General features: G+C 34.4%; 1 protein-coding gene across 1 annotated transcript; it reads right to left on the bottom strand.

Moving 5' to 3' along the window:
* Nucleotides 1-3,009: 3,009 nt before the first annotated feature.
* LOC111403836 (protein SMAX1-LIKE 4-like) lies at nucleotides 3,010-7,136 on the bottom strand. Its single transcript, XM_023032464.1, has 4 exons — nucleotides 5,593-7,136; nucleotides 4,900-5,134; nucleotides 3,403-4,815; nucleotides 3,010-3,216 (listed from the first exon to the last, which is right to left on the bottom strand). The coding sequence occupies exons 1-4, from the start codon at nucleotides 6,870-6,872 to the stop codon at nucleotides 3,079-3,081; spliced, it is 3,066 nt and encodes a 1,021-aa protein (XP_022888232.1). The 5' UTR covers nucleotides 6,873-7,136; the 3' UTR covers nucleotides 3,010-3,078.
* Nucleotides 7,137-15,597: the final 8,461 nt, after the last annotated feature.

Raw genomic sequence — 15,597 nt, 5'->3', positions numbered from 1 at the left:
CACACACGAGGAGGCACCTATAACTACAAATTTCTCACACTTTTGAAGAGGGATTTACACATTGAGAGGCAAGAAAACACTATTGGAAAATCAAAGGAAGATTTTAAGGGAGAAAAACATCGAGGAATTCACTGTGTAGAGTATCAATTGAAAGAGGAAGAGATTCTTGGTATAAGATCTATTTTTTCTTCTACATTTTTAATGCAAAATTCGGTGATGTATTCTATGACAATTAATATTTTTCTTTTTCTTTTTTCATTATGAATAGTTAAAATTGTTGTTAGGGCGAATAATATAATCCATTTGGAACCCTTTATATAATTTATTTAAAATTCTTGTTCTTCATTCTTTCATGTGTTGATTTTACTATAGATTGAATGCATTAAATTACTTAATTACTAATTTGATGAGTTTATGAATTCTTTACGAATAGAGATATAAATTTAGGATTTAGACCATATAGTAAAATTCGGTAAATTGGTATAATGAGTAGAGATACATATACTAATTATTGCGATCATAATTGATTTCGAGGACAAAGAACTCGTTTAACTAAGCACGATTCGCATAGAGATATGGAAGTGAATTAGTTAAATAGACTCAAAAACAACTCGAGAGGGGTAAATTGAATACAATAGGATAATTCAATCAAACACTACGTTTGGAAAGAGTCTTGATTTAAATTGTAAAGGTGAGCAATAGGTGAAATTATTCTCCCCTAACGTCCATTCATAATTTGATTTTCAAACCAATCGTATGTGCATTCACTTATTTTCTCGTATTTAAACTAAAACTCAAATCCTACAAGTTTTTATTTCATCAAATAGTGGTTAAAAAAAATTGAATTAAGTGCTAGAATATAGTTCTTGTGGGATTGACAACCCGGATTCTTACATCCACTATTACTTGTTACGGTTTGTATACTTGCAGGCATAAAATTGACATCAGTTATCTTTGGGTTGAAAGCTTTTGATGGGAGGTGGTCTCTGCCATTGTTGGATTGCAGAATTACATGATTCTTGAAGAGATCAAATTTATCTATGGAGGATCACTCTTCATTAGTATGACCCTCCTAATTCTTTGTAAAATTCCACCAGAGCAACTTTTTATTTGATTTTTCCAATATATTACATGAACAAGACTGGTGGAATTTCTTCATGCCACCACGCATAGCCCAAAAGGAAACGTATGTGTATGTTTTTGTGCTTATGAAGTAGCTAGTTTTACCTTCCTAATGTGTAGTTTTTCACTTTCCATCCCCCTTCTGTAAGAACTCTAATTTTCATACTTGACCTAATGCATGTATTATTTCAAGCTTTCGTTCATCTTTCTTTGGATTCGACTCTTAGTTTTTAAAGAATGATGCTCTAACTCTTTTTCATCTTTCCGTTTCTCTTTTTCGTTATTGCTGTGATGCACGACTTGTACCAAGGACTCGCGCTGCATTTCTTACATCTTAATCGTTTTTCTAATCTCTAATGAATCGTTTTTTTGTACTACAATATTTCGTACAATCTAGCTGCATACTGGACATATGATGATTAGTTCTTGTCTAGCTGTGCAATGAAGTGACTTATATTACATGGTCTGTTGGCACTAAATTTACATTTATATTTAGGGCGTCGAATTTAAATGTTGTCGATCAAGAATTTAGTAAACTGGTCATGTACCAAGTTAATTATGTACAACCACCAACAGAACATGATCAGTGGGCGATTATGTGATGAATCATTCCTTTATGATAAGTCGTCTTTTTTTTCTTGATATACAGTTTTTTATTGTCAAGACTGAAATCATTTTCTTTCTCCATCATATGGTGAGACAAACCCCACTTCCGCCGCTTGAAGAAATCATATTTTTTTGTTCTTGATGAGCCCTTTTCAGTCAAAGTAATCATACAGATTCAAAAAGAATATGAAGAAAAAAAGTACCATTGTCATATGGTGGAGAAAACAGTATAAATTATTGTGTATATAGGAATGAAATTTGCATTCATTTGTTCTTTTCGTGTTGTAATGATGTTCATATGAATGGTAATTAATTGCATATCAATTATTAAGGATAAATAATACTTTTGGGTCACTAATTGTAATTAGGATAATATTATTTATGAAAGGGCCCTTAAGAAACCTTTGTGGCTAGTGAATTCCACATCCTCTATATATCAAAATCCTCCCATTTTGCTTCACTTTGTGACTTACAATATATTAATGTATATGCTACATCTGTAATCATGTAATCCTACTTCGTTCCCCCTTTCCAGATGCTCATTGCAGTTTAACAAATTATTTTCCTTTCTATTTCAGCAAGGATCGTCTGGAAGAATAACGAGATAAGATTTATGGAGTCGACCTCATGAAATGCTATGGTTCTTACATATAATTTATTAATTTCTTCAGAAGTAATTCGCAAGATCATGCACCTCTCTTTCCTAGTTATAGAGAAAAAAGGTCCAGTTGGTTGGATCCAGCCTATTCTTGAAATAAACAACTCACACACTCCCTTTCCAAGAAAAGATCAATACACCAATCACTACACTTAGATTTATTGGATTTGTTGCTAAAATATCGGTATTAAATCCGAAACTCCCAGCAGATGACCTCGAGATTTTTTAGCAATTTTTAAGATTCTTGTATGGTGAGATAAGATTTATGTAGTCGACATCGAGATTATTCAGCACATGTTTTAAGTTTCTCGACAGTTTGATACGCAATTTTCTTTTAGATGCCAGAACAAAAAGGAGAACCCTTGACGACATGTATGCTGCGTAGTATTAGACAATGTTGGGCGACATAATAAACGTTAATATGCTTTGTGTTTTGATGAATCAGTGAGATAAGACTAATCTAGTCGACATCAAGTTTATTTAGCCCAGGAGATCCTTTAACGATATGTTTGATATGCTGGACAATGTTGGAAGATATGATAGATGAGTTTTTAGTTTCTTCTTCTTCTTTAGTACTGTCCAAGTGTGCCATCTTGGTGTTCTGATGGGAAAACTGCGAAAGCTGAAAACAAACCAGACATTCTATTAAAAACTTTCATTACATGCTAAAGAACAGGATTTTACAGCATCTTTTAACCTATGAAACAAAGTTGGATCCTTTTAGGAAGACAAGTGCCCATGAATCCATCCTTTGCAGAACCCCCCTCTCCTTTCCCTCCTAAACAGAGCCTAACGCTAACACTCTCTTTACTTGCACTATCATTCATTACCAAGAAAACTTTCATTACATGCTAAAGAACAGGATTTTACAGCATCTTTTAACCTATGAAACAAAGTTGGATCCTTTTAGGAAGACAAGTGCCCATGAATCCATCCTTTGCAGAACCCCCCTCTCCTTTCCCTCCTAAACAGAGCCTAACGCTAACACTCTCTTTACTTGCACTATCATTCATTACCAAGCTTGTTTGAAAAATGTCTTTTAGCCATTGTTCAAATAAGCTATTTAGGAATAAGCCACACCCTCTCAAAACTTCTTTCAACACCATTTCCTCCATGACGAAACAACACTGGTTCTTATTTCCACAAGCCTCTTGAAAAGAACTCTTGAATTTGGACAAGAACATTTCTCTAACTTGCTCGTCTTGATCGGATTTTGTATTGAAAACATAACGGTTTTTGATCTTTTCGATGAACCTTAAGGGGATTTGTTGACAAATTGTTGTTTCGCGAGTTGAGTTACTTGAAATGGGGCTGAACTGTCTCAACAGTTTGCCTTCACTCTCTTCGTCCTCGTCAGCTTTGATGTTGAGGTCGAGGATATTGGAGATTAACTGTTTCTTGAAGAAGTCCCTTTTCTCATTTTCAGTATCCTCTGGAGAGGCAACTTCCATTTCACTGTTTCTAGGACACTTTGTTATGTAATTAGGCGAATCCCATTCCTCTTTACGCTTGTGATTAAGATTAGGCATCCCTGAAGAGACAGCGGGTTCTTTGACGACCAGTTTCATCTGAATTACAGAGTCCGCATTTTCATATCTTGGAGAATCACCCTCAGTTAAGATGAAAACAACACGAGTAGAATCTCTCCCTTTCTTATCCGGTGTCTCAAACCGTTCATCAAGAAACTTAACCAACTCAGTATCAGCATGATCAATGTCTTCGACTAGAATGACAATCTTATCTTGATTTCTCAGGGCCTTTTCGAGCCTTTCACGGTTCTGAGTCGGTGTATTCGTATTCTTTCTCATGTTCATGCACAAAAGCAAGTCAGAAGAACCAAACATTGATTGTGCTATTCCAACAGCCAGTCTTCTTTTTCCTATTGAGTCATTTCCCTGAATAAATAACCATGTATCTTCGTTTACTCCTCTAGAATCCATCAGTGTTCCTACAATGGAAGCGATGGCTTCTGATTGCCAAGGCACATTTCCTTCCAACACATTACGCAATTCCGTTTTCTCATTTGTTACTGCATCAGTAAACAAGGAATTCCCTAGGCCGAGGGTGATTTTAACTTCCTTACTGTCCGTGCTTTTAAGCGAATCCAAATTTGGTTCTACCGACTGATGTTTGGGACTTCCATTGCTTAAACTAAACTCGATATGGCACGATTTCTGTCTTCTAAAACGAGGGAATGGACTAACACTTTGATTAGGATTCACGATTGGATCAGAGAATGACAGTAATTTCGACTCAGTAAAGATGCTATTCTGATTTGGAAAACACGGATATGATAAATTGTAGGGATAATTCCTCCCAAGGTATCCCTGATTGCTAACAATAGAGCTGATGTTATTCTGATTATGCCTCCCTTGGTGAAGATTATGGCACAATCTGTTCCATTTTCTCCTCAATTCTGTCAAATCATCCTGAAAATTTAAACTAAAATAATTAAATCTTAAGCCAAATTATAATCTTATAGTGAATTGATAGAAAAAATAATTAAGTACTACCTTCTCGGGTTTGTCGTTGCCACGCAGTTTAAGCCAGAAAGGCAATTGTGCTGAACCATTTTCTGTGTTCTTGCAAGAGTTTGAGTGCACAGAAGATTTCTGCTGGCTATAGAAGCCAACTTCTTTTTCATATTTGGAGGTACATTCTGGGCAGCAATTCAGCACATCTTCTTCCACTCCTGAGAATGACTCCTTTTCTAATACTGGTGAGAAGCTAATTTTTGAATCTCTCAAACTGCCAAAAACAATAATGCAATTACACAAGTAAATCTTGTACTCTATAATTTTGAAGTTGCCTATGTAAATTCATTAGTAGATCTAGAACATCATTATCAATTATATGAGTGAAGTGAAAATAAAATTTGGTCATGCCCTCATATTCAAACAAGAAACCCTTAAATTTTGGTGCCAAAATCCATCTTTTCATTTAACAAAATGTTCAGTCAAACTAATAGAAAACATTATCAGCCTTAACAGACAAACAAAGCAAGAAAGTGATAAAGGTCGGATATTACTTTTTCACTGTCACGCACTGGTCTTGTTCACAGAGTTCAGACAACCTAATTTGAACTAAAAAACAAGAGGATCCAAATGAAAAGCTTTAATACAGACTAACCAAATATGATCTACTTCTTTTACACATTTAGAGGCACTAATTAACAAATAAGTAAGAAGAAAATTGAATTGGCTAACCTCGTAGCAGCATTGAGACTCAATCCTAATCCACCAGATGGAACAGAAACTGGTTGAAGATCCCATTGAAGATCCAGTGGGGGCTGCTTCATTTGGCATTTTATATAGGTCTGGTAATTTGCAGTAGTCATTAACCATACCCTTGTGCTTGAATTGTTGAACCAAGAAATCAATTTTCCAATCTCAGCAACTAAATAATCAACTGGATTAGAACCAGATTCTTCCTTAGGCTCTCTCTCAACAGAACCAGGGTCAATAGTCCATTTCAAGTCGCCTGCATAGATAATGACACCACCACCTGGTGCTACAGATTCAACCTTCCTTTTCAGGTCTGTAATACTCATCTTCACTTCTTCTATCTTCATGAGCCTGACAGGTACTGATGAAAACTGGAATTTGATGAAGTGGGCTGGTTTCATCTCCTCAGGAATATCACCTCGCTCCATTTTACTCATCAGTTCTGAAACGAGACCTTCGGTTATGGATAAAGAATCACCAATTATGACTGCGTTTCTTCGTTTCTTCCTCAGGAAAACATCGAGAACAACCTTTACGTCGTCCTTTAAAGAAGATAGAGATGCATCGGAAAAATAATTGCTCAAAGGTTTCTTTTGAGGGGAAAAGAAAAGAGGGTTTGGCTCGGGAGAGTAAGAAAGAAAATGCGAATGCAAGAAACTGGTGGGGTTGGTGAGTTCTCTGTGGGTTTCAGTTGGAGGAGAGCTTGGTGTTGAGTAGATCCCACCAGAGGTGTTGTAACACTGAAATACGGATGAAACTGAAGAATCCTCTAAATTGTTTTTCACTGCAGTGCTGGAGAAACCAGCTTCTCTCATAACTCGACTGACACTAGGGTCATCCAAGATTGACAGAATAAGTTGTTCCAGTTCTACTTTAATGGCTATAAGTGGTTGCTGTTGTTGCTGCTCTAAACAACCCCTCCTCTGGTGTGCCTGTGCCCTTTTGAGTGCAGCAATCAGTGCATTGGAAAGCGAAGGCTGGCCGTGGAGAAGCGGGCCAGGAGTGGCCGGGAGACGGTTGAGGGCCACGTTGAAGCAAAGCTCAAGGGCTCTGCATTGAAGAGGATGAGAAGCTTGATGAGGCTGAGATTTGAGACAGGCTCGCCGGAGAATACTGACTCTTGAGCTCAGCAAGGTGGCGGCGACATGAAGAGGAGTGACCTGAGCGTGGCCACGCCGCCTTGCTAGGCTGAGAGAGTGCTTCAAGACTGAAGCAGCCTCCAATGAGAGGGTCTGTTGCAATGCACAAGCTCCTGCACGCATAACTTAGCCCACACTCCACCCCCAAAACCCCCTCTTGGATTGAAAACTCCTTATCTTCTTCACAAACTCAACTAAATCTTCTCTCTTTTTTCTTATACCCTTCTCTTCCCCCTTAAATTATAACCCAACCCCACAATTTTTCTTCAGTAATCACTGTATAATTTCTTCAGACTATAAAGAAACCTGGTTCTGGTTTCTTGTTTATATTAGCTGAGGCAATATTGAGAGTGTCTAGAAAATGGCCAAGATTTTCAAGTGATATCACACCGCCTCAAATAGATATATAAATAATGAAGTTGATTACTGGGGTGGGGTGGGGTGGGGTGGGGTGGGGTGGGTATTGTATAGATTTTTAGGCTTTTTCCCTTCTGTTTCACCCCTCCAAATAATAAGAGTTGTATATTTCTAGCAGAATAAACATAAAAGTTACTTTTAATTATTCTACCAGATAAGTTAGCTCCAATAATTTAAAAAGGCTGAAGAATAAGAAAGAACAATCCACACATTTGTTTGTCTTGAACAATTACTCATTTTAGTCTGTGGGTTTTCATGCAAATTGGAATTAAAACGAGGGACCCATAATTCTTTGTGTCATGTGAACTCAAATTAGAGTGCTCTTTCTTTAATATTTATTTCTGGGTAAAGAAAGAGATTAATTGGTTCTTCTTTTTTGTGTTTGAATGAGAGACAGAGACAGCAGAAATTCAAAAAAAGCAGTAAAGTGAAAAGTTACGGAAAGAAGACAGTGTGCAAAGAGAGAGAACAGAGAAAGTAATACTATTATTTTGTGTTTATCATTTGTTGTTCGCATATAAATGTGTACAGATACGATGTGCATGATCTGAAATTTTATAGAGAGAGAAATAATGCCACGCCAATCCTCGTAGAGACAGCATTTTATTCTTCCAAGTACCCAAAAAGCAACAATCTGTCTGCTATCCTACATAGCATTATTGCCTCTTTTTCACTTTCTCTCTCTCATTCTCTCTCCATCTCTTTTCTTAACTTTATTGAAGATTAGAAATCGATAAGAGCATGAATGTGAATTGATATTTTCAAAATTACTTTCGCATCTTTATTTACATTTCGAATGATTTAAATTCAAATTTTATTCCAATAGAAAATTTTAAATTCACAATTTGCCTCTTGTGGATGTAAAAAATGATTAAATTTGCATCCTTTTTTTTTTTTTTTTTTGAACATTTTCCGTCTATATAGTATAGTTGGATGGTTCTATATGCTGATATAGTAGGATCGTCCAATGAAATCATGATACCCTGAACTAGGAATAATTCAAATTATGATACTTTAGGCGATCATGCATATAAAACCTTTCCATTGAAGTTTTTTCTCCTTTAGTACACTCGCTTGTTTAATCCATCCATTCCTACATTTTATTAATAAATAGTGATTATGCGCGATTTTTGATAGCATCAAATAGTAAAAATAAAGAGAGTGTACATCAAGGTGAAAAACGAGTAAACCATTAATAATATCTATAAATATGCATGGTGTACTATATATCGAAATAAATATGTGTGAAATTTGGAGTTGTTCACTCTTAAATAGGAGAGGGGCACATCAATTAATGGGTACATGATCATTTTATTCCTAAGACACACTATAAACTTATCCACTAATTAATTAATATATTTACTTAACAAAAGCTAAGGAATAATGTTTAACATATCATTTCTTTATATGTGTGAATGGTGTAAGCTTTTGATTATATATAATATAATCACAAAAACCCATTTAAGACCTTTTTGCTTAATCAAGATAAGTATTCTATCCTAATTATAATTAAAAGCAATGTGGTTTATTTTCCAATCCAAAGATAACAACGGCAGAATATTGCACCTAATGATGCCAATCAAGCCAAGTAGCTCATTGACATGTCGACTTGGCTTGGAAATGCTTGGTCCATGGATTGCTCTGGACGAGCCCAAGCTCAGCTCGCCAAGTTTGACGAGCTTGGCTTGTGGCTCACCATAATAGAGTGACCAAATGATCACTTTTTCACCCAAAAAAAAATTTTAAATAATAATAATAATAATAATAATAAAAGTGACCGTTTGGTCACTTTCAAAATCTTTTGAAATTTTTGTTTAAAAACGGTCACAAAACTTCCGAAGAGATCTTTGGTCTCTGATTTTTTAAAACTATTTTTCATCTATAAATACTTCACTTTAGATCTTTTTTCTCACAACAAAATCTACAATCTCTCTTTTATACTCTATGTCATTCTAATTTTTAAAATTCCTAATCCATTCATTACTCACTTGACAATAATTTACTTATTTACATTCTACAATTCTTCTACTCTCCACAATTATGTTACAATTACATACACACAACACAATACATTCCATAAGTTAAACAAGTATCGTCAATGAAGTGTTCGACCAAACACATGAAGTCAAAATGAGAAACACTGCTATTTAAGTACGTTAACAAATCAATTTAAAGAGAAATCATTCAACCCGTATGATTCAAAGTACATTTAATTATTGATTTCGATTCTTCAAAAACTTTCAAGAAAAAATTGATTTCTTGAAGGTTTTTTGAGGAGGTGAAAGCAATAACTAAATATACTATGAGTATGTCAAAATTGCATGTTATCAGGTAAACAGTATAAACAAACTTCGTTATTCTCTTAATAATATTTTTATTTTTAAAAAAAATTGTACACGTAATAACTTGTTCATGTCAAGCTCATGGCAAATAGAGCCAAGCAAAGCCATTGACTTTGGAAAAAATACATTTTTGAATAGTATATTGATGGGAAATGTGTGGTTAAAAAATAAGTAAAAATTTTGAATTTACGTGTAATATTATTTTATTGAAGAATGTGTGGTTGAAATAAAGTTAAATCACTGTTTAAAAATGTATTTTTTTCAAATAATGTAGATCAAACAAGGCCTTACAGTCTAATAGTTGTTTCATTGACAAATAGATTGACCTAAACTCATGTTAAACTTCACTAGTTATGCATACTCATCATTAATATTAAAACAATTCTATACATTATTAGTGGTGATCATGACTAGTTTAGATGACATTGAATTCTCTGATTGAGGAATAACTATTATTCACAACACGACTCAATTAAAATATTTGTTTAAGCATCAATCATGAAGATACTCCACGGCAACTTTAAATACAACTTTTTTCAACAACAATCGTGTACTTAACGTAATTGAGTTCTGTTATATATTTTTAAATTCTAAATGAAGTTATGTATCCAGAGAGTACCTACCATTTATTAGTCTAACCCCTTCATAAGTAAACTTTCCTCTAACAAGGCATTCTATTTGATAGTCGATATCGAGTTGAATAAGTTATCTCAACTCAACAGATTTTGGAATAGACTCTTATTATTGTTATTTAATCAATAAACTAACTTGAATGACTCTATCCAAATTGCGGATTATAAAACGTATAGATAATATTAATTGATACGTCATCTTAAATGAAATATATATTTCTATATTTCAAGACATTATATCAATCAATACCACTTAAATGCCACGTTTAAATAGATTGCATTATTCCTAGAGAATTTTTTTCGATTACATGTACACGCAAGGTTAAGGAAAAAGTTTAAATAGAATATTGGAACCTAATAAAAATTGGAAAGTAGGATAGCTATGATTGTAGTTTAGAAAAGATGATACCACTAATGTACAACTTGCAATCATCCCTCCAAAAAGAGGCAGTTCTTCAGATAAATAATGAATAACCAATCAGCGGTCATATTGGAAATTTAGTTAGTACAAAAAAGTTGAAATTTGCAACAAACAATAGAATCTATTTGCTCTCTAGTAGCCCCCAGGGCACATCTCCAAGTGGTAAAAGGGGAGGGTGGAGAAATCCAATTTTGCTTGAAATTGTCACATCAAGGGTTCGGATTCTAAAATATGGATTTGGCTCTTGGGTAAGTGCAAGTATATAGGCAGTCTTCCACCCTGTACCCTTGGAGGCATAACCTGCGATTTACCTTTCTCACGATACTCTAGAAAACTAATGTAAACTACTCAAAGGTGCTCTTGAGGGCAAACTTTTGGGTGGTAGTACATAGACATCGATTGGGTCATACATCTGGTCTAAAACATTTTCGGATCGTTGGAGAGGGGTCTTTCCTGTGAGAAGGGGCTCGTCTGGTTGAAAAATGTTGTCTGGGTGATGGTGCACTGAATGTAGGATGAAAAGTAGGTGCATCTGATCTCATGGTGCTAGTTGCATGTGCGTCTGATCTCATGGAGCTCTGTGCTGCAACATTTGAGCATGGGAGAGTGACCCACTGACTTTAGGTACATTCTCGTCTGCATTTTGCACACAGTATACAAGGCCCATGCCATCCATGTCTCTCTGTATATGTTCTTTCACCTTATTCTGTGTAGAAACCTTGATAGAAGGATTAGGTAAAGGTGTATGTGTAAGAGTCTTACTCACAAAATGTCTCTCACCAAAGAGCTTGATAACCAAGTCATCAATGGCAAGTCTTAGGGTCGATCCAACCTTCATGCCATGGTCATTCTTAAAGTGATTAATCAACTTATGCTTGACACATCTAAGTCGATCTTAGCTAACAGCCCCTAAGCAATAGTGGTATGAGGAACTGTCCCTATACTTGATCCATGTGCTGATTGTGTACCATCTATTTATGTTTTCAATGGTGGAGAACTGATATGTGTTAGCTCAAGGGGTACCTCAGTAGTAGGGATGTGAATAGGAGCTATGGAAGTGATAATAGGAGAAGTGGGCACCTCGATAAGAGCCTTTGGAGTTGGCTTAGCAACTGAATGAATAAATGGTACTTCTGAATCAACTAGGATAGGGATAAAGGTAAAAACTACTAATGTAGATGTTAACTCTGTCACAAATGCGACAGTAGTAGTGGGAAGCACAAAAGGCACTGCTGAAACTGGCACCCGCTGTTTCCTCGGCTCCAAAAGTCACCTTACCTTTACCCTTGTCAATCCTAGTAATAGGGGTTTGAACAGTGAAAGGCACAACAATTGTAAGGGGAGCAGGAGATGTACCCGAACTACACTGATCATAAAAATGTCCCCAAGTGTTTATAAGAGAAGCAAAAAATTGACGGCTTTTCATAAATAATTGTCCGCCAGAAGCCACGGTTACTAGCGCGTTCAATCCAAACCCTATCGGGCAACTTAAGCCCCAAATTCACCTCAATGTACACCCTTGTCTCACTAGGTTGTCTTAAGTCGAAGGTGGCCTCATGGATCCTCAAAGTTATTCCTATTGCCCTAGATAAAATAAAATGTAACCCTTTGGCACACAAATGTATTGGAAGCAGAGTGGATGATACCAACACGGGAACTATCAGAGTCTCCTGCTCAAGTGTAAAGTCACTTGTCCACTTAAGGACTCCCATCGGATACCTATCAATATACCATGAAGGTTTAAGAAAAAGCCTAACATAATCTACCTCATGTTTAAGGTGTATAAGTATGTATATTGTGTTAATCAGTCCCACCTCAAATCAACCGTGGAACCCAAACTTAGAAAATATCTCACGTACCTTCCTCATGGTCGTCAAAACACTTCATTGATGATACTTAGAACATGATAAAATGCTCATTTTTTATTACAACGAAGTATGTCAAAATTGCATGTTATCAGGTAAACAGTATAAACAAACTTCGTTATTCTCTTAATAATATTTTTATTTTTAAAAAAAATTGTACACGTAATAACTTGTTCATGTCAAGCTCATGGCAAATAGAGCCAAGCAAAGCCATTGACTTTGGAAAAAATACATTTTTGAATAGTATATTGATGGGAAATGTGTGGTTAAAAAATAAGTAAAAATTTTGAATTTACGTGTAATATTATTTTATTGAAGAATGTGTGGTTGAAATAAAGTTAAATCACTGTTTAAAAATGTATTTTTTTCAAATAATGTAGATCAAACAAGGCCTTACAGTCTAATAGTTGTTTCATTGACAAATAGATTGACCTAAACTCATGTTAAACTTCACTAGTTATGCATACTCATCATTAATATTAAAACAATTCTATACATTATTAGTGGTGATCATGACTAGTTTAGATGACATTGAATTCTCTGATTGAGGAATAACTATTATTCACAACACGACTCAATTAAAATATTTGTTTAAGCATCAATCATGAAGATACTCCACGGCAACTTTAAATACAACTTTTTTCAACAACAATCGTGTACTTAACGTAATTGAGTTCTGTTATATATTTTTAAATTCTAAATGAAGTTATGTATCCAGAGAGTACCTACCATTTATTAGTCTAACCCCTTCATAAGTAAACTTTCCTCTAACAAGGCATTCTATTTGATAGTCGATATCGAGTTGAATAAGTTATCTCAACTCAACAGATTTTGGAATAGACTCTTATTATTGTTATTTAATCAATAAACTAACTTGAATGACTCTATCCAAATTGCGGATTATAAAACGTATAGATAATATTAATTGATACGTCATCTTAAATGAAATATATATTTCTATATTTCAAGACATTATATCAATCAATACCACTTAAATGCCACGTTTAAATAGATTGCATTATTCCTAGAGAATTTTTTTCGATTACATGTACACGCAAGGTTAAGGAAAAAGTTTAAATAGAATATTGGAACCTAATAAAAATTGGAAAGTAGGATAGCTATGATTGTAGTTTAGAAAAGATGATACCACTAATGTACAACTTGCAATCATCCCTCCAAAAAGAGGCAGTTCTTCAGATAAATAATGAATAACCAATCAGCGGTCATATTGGAAATTTAATTAGTACAAAAAAGTTGAAATTTGCAACAAACAATAGAATCTATTTGCTCTCTAGTAGCCCCCAGGGCACATCTCCAAGTGGTAAAAGGGGAGGGTGGAGAAATCCAATTTTGCTTGAAACTGTCACATCAAGGGTTCGGATCCTAAAATATGGATTTGGCTCTTGGGTAAGTGCAAGTATATAGGCAGTCTTCCACCCTGTACCCTTGGAGGCATAACCTGCGATTTACCTTTCTCACGATACTCCAAGGTAGGGACAATGGGGAACCCTTAAGGTTGGGGTTCAACCTTTTTTTTATTTGCTCTCTAGCAATTTAGTCTTCAACTTTTAATTCTTGGAAATACCATCTTTGACCTTTGGGTGAGATGTTCAATTCTAAAAAGAACTAAACTGAATCTAGAAGTATTGAATATCATGTAAATGAAACCATCCGTTTCAATTTGAATTATGGAATCAAACTAGAAATGTTCGATTCGTTCCATAATTAGAGTTTTCAAAGTTCTTCGTATTTGAAACAGCACACCAATCTTATAAAGTAATTCCAAACTTTAATTGACTAAAAAAAAGAACAATGTATCAAGTTCGAACAAAAGGTTCAATCTCAACACAAAATGAGAACATTCATTTAAATTTTTCCTACCCAAAAAAAAAAAAAAGCACAATATGATCAATTCAATTTTTAGATTTGAGGTCTAGATTTGATAATCGAACCATAAATACTTATTTCTAAGTTTACTGCCTATTACTAATTTAATATTAGGAAGTACTGGACTAAACCTCTCGATTTGGTTTGACTTGGTATTTTTGTCCACCCTTAAGTAATAATGTGCTGCTTCGAGACCTGTTTCCAATTAGATGAACCATTATTTTCACTTGCATTGATGGACAAGAAATCACTTCGAGCGCTATTAAAGAAACCCCTAAGTGCAAGCCAATTGTCTCTTCATTTGAATTTAATTAATGACCGCTAGTTAAAGTAAATTATACATGCATAAAATCTAATATCAAAGCACACAACGTATATATACAATAGGCAATCCTACACACATTCGATAATTTAATACCTAATAAATTAATAATTTCGAATAATAAATATTTTTGGCTATTCCCAAATTGGGGATAAAGCATTTAGTAATTCGTTAAATTTCGAAGATAATACTTTATAAAAATATCATTTAGATCTCACGCTAATATATATAAATTAATTTCCTAATATATGGGGCTTATGATTCTATTGAGAATTACAAACTCTAGTTCAATCCCACCAAGAGTAATTGATTCAAAGAAAGAAAATAAATAATCAAAAACACACAAGATTTATAGACATTCCCCTAAATGTGAGACTACTTCCTTTCTCGTAGCTGCAGTAATTCCCTATGATTAAAAAAAATAAAAAAAAATTACAGGAGAATATAAGTCCTATTTCCTATGACGTCTCTTTCTCTATATTTGATAACAATACACGGAGCCCAAGTATAGCTCCCTATTTATAAGATAAATTATGGTAAAGTCGAATTTTACAAGGACTCCAATTCATTCATATAATTTTATAAGAACACAAATTCTTAAGAGAAAAATTACCCAGAAACCTATAATTATAGACTAAGCCCCCCGTTTGAGCCCCATTATTTCTTATTACATTAAATTAAAATTTTCTCTCTCTTATTTTTAACCACACAATTTTTAATAAAATAATATTACACGTAAATCAAAAAAATTTCAATTACTCATTTTTCAAAAAAAATACTATCCATCTCATTATAATGTCAAATAATGGGGCTCAAACACACCCTAATTATCATGAATAAGGTGGATTAGTTTAAATTTCAAATGTGGTAATTTGGACTTATTAATTATAATTTATAGACATTTAATTCAAACAGAAACTTGATCAAGGGCGGTCACTGTTTAATTAAACTTCTAACTGGAT

The sequence above is a fragment of the Olea europaea genome, chromosome 11, assembly GCF_002742605.1.
Source record: "Olea europaea var. sylvestris chromosome 11, O_europaea_v1, whole genome shotgun sequence".
Lineage (NCBI taxonomy): Eukaryota > Viridiplantae > Streptophyta > Magnoliopsida > Lamiales > Oleaceae > Olea > Olea europaea.
The sequence above is the reverse complement of the archived record's forward strand: the minus strand, read 5'-3'. Positions and strand labels throughout refer to the sequence as shown.

Bases quoted from the DNA above. Each gene is read 5' to 3' on its own strand.
- LOC111403836 (XM_023032464.1), bottom strand. From the start codon at position 6,872: ATGCGTGCAGGAGCTTGTGCATTGCAACAGACCCTCTCATTGGAGGCT. The intron at 5,135-5,592 runs GTTAGCCAATTC...TGTTTTTGGCAG, and splicing joins AGTCTCAATGCTGCTACGAG to TTTGAGAGATTCAAAAATTA. The intron at 3,217-3,402 runs GTAATGAATGAT...AAAGTTTTCTTG, and splicing joins ACATTTTTCAAACAAGCTTG to GTAATGAATGATAGTGCAAG.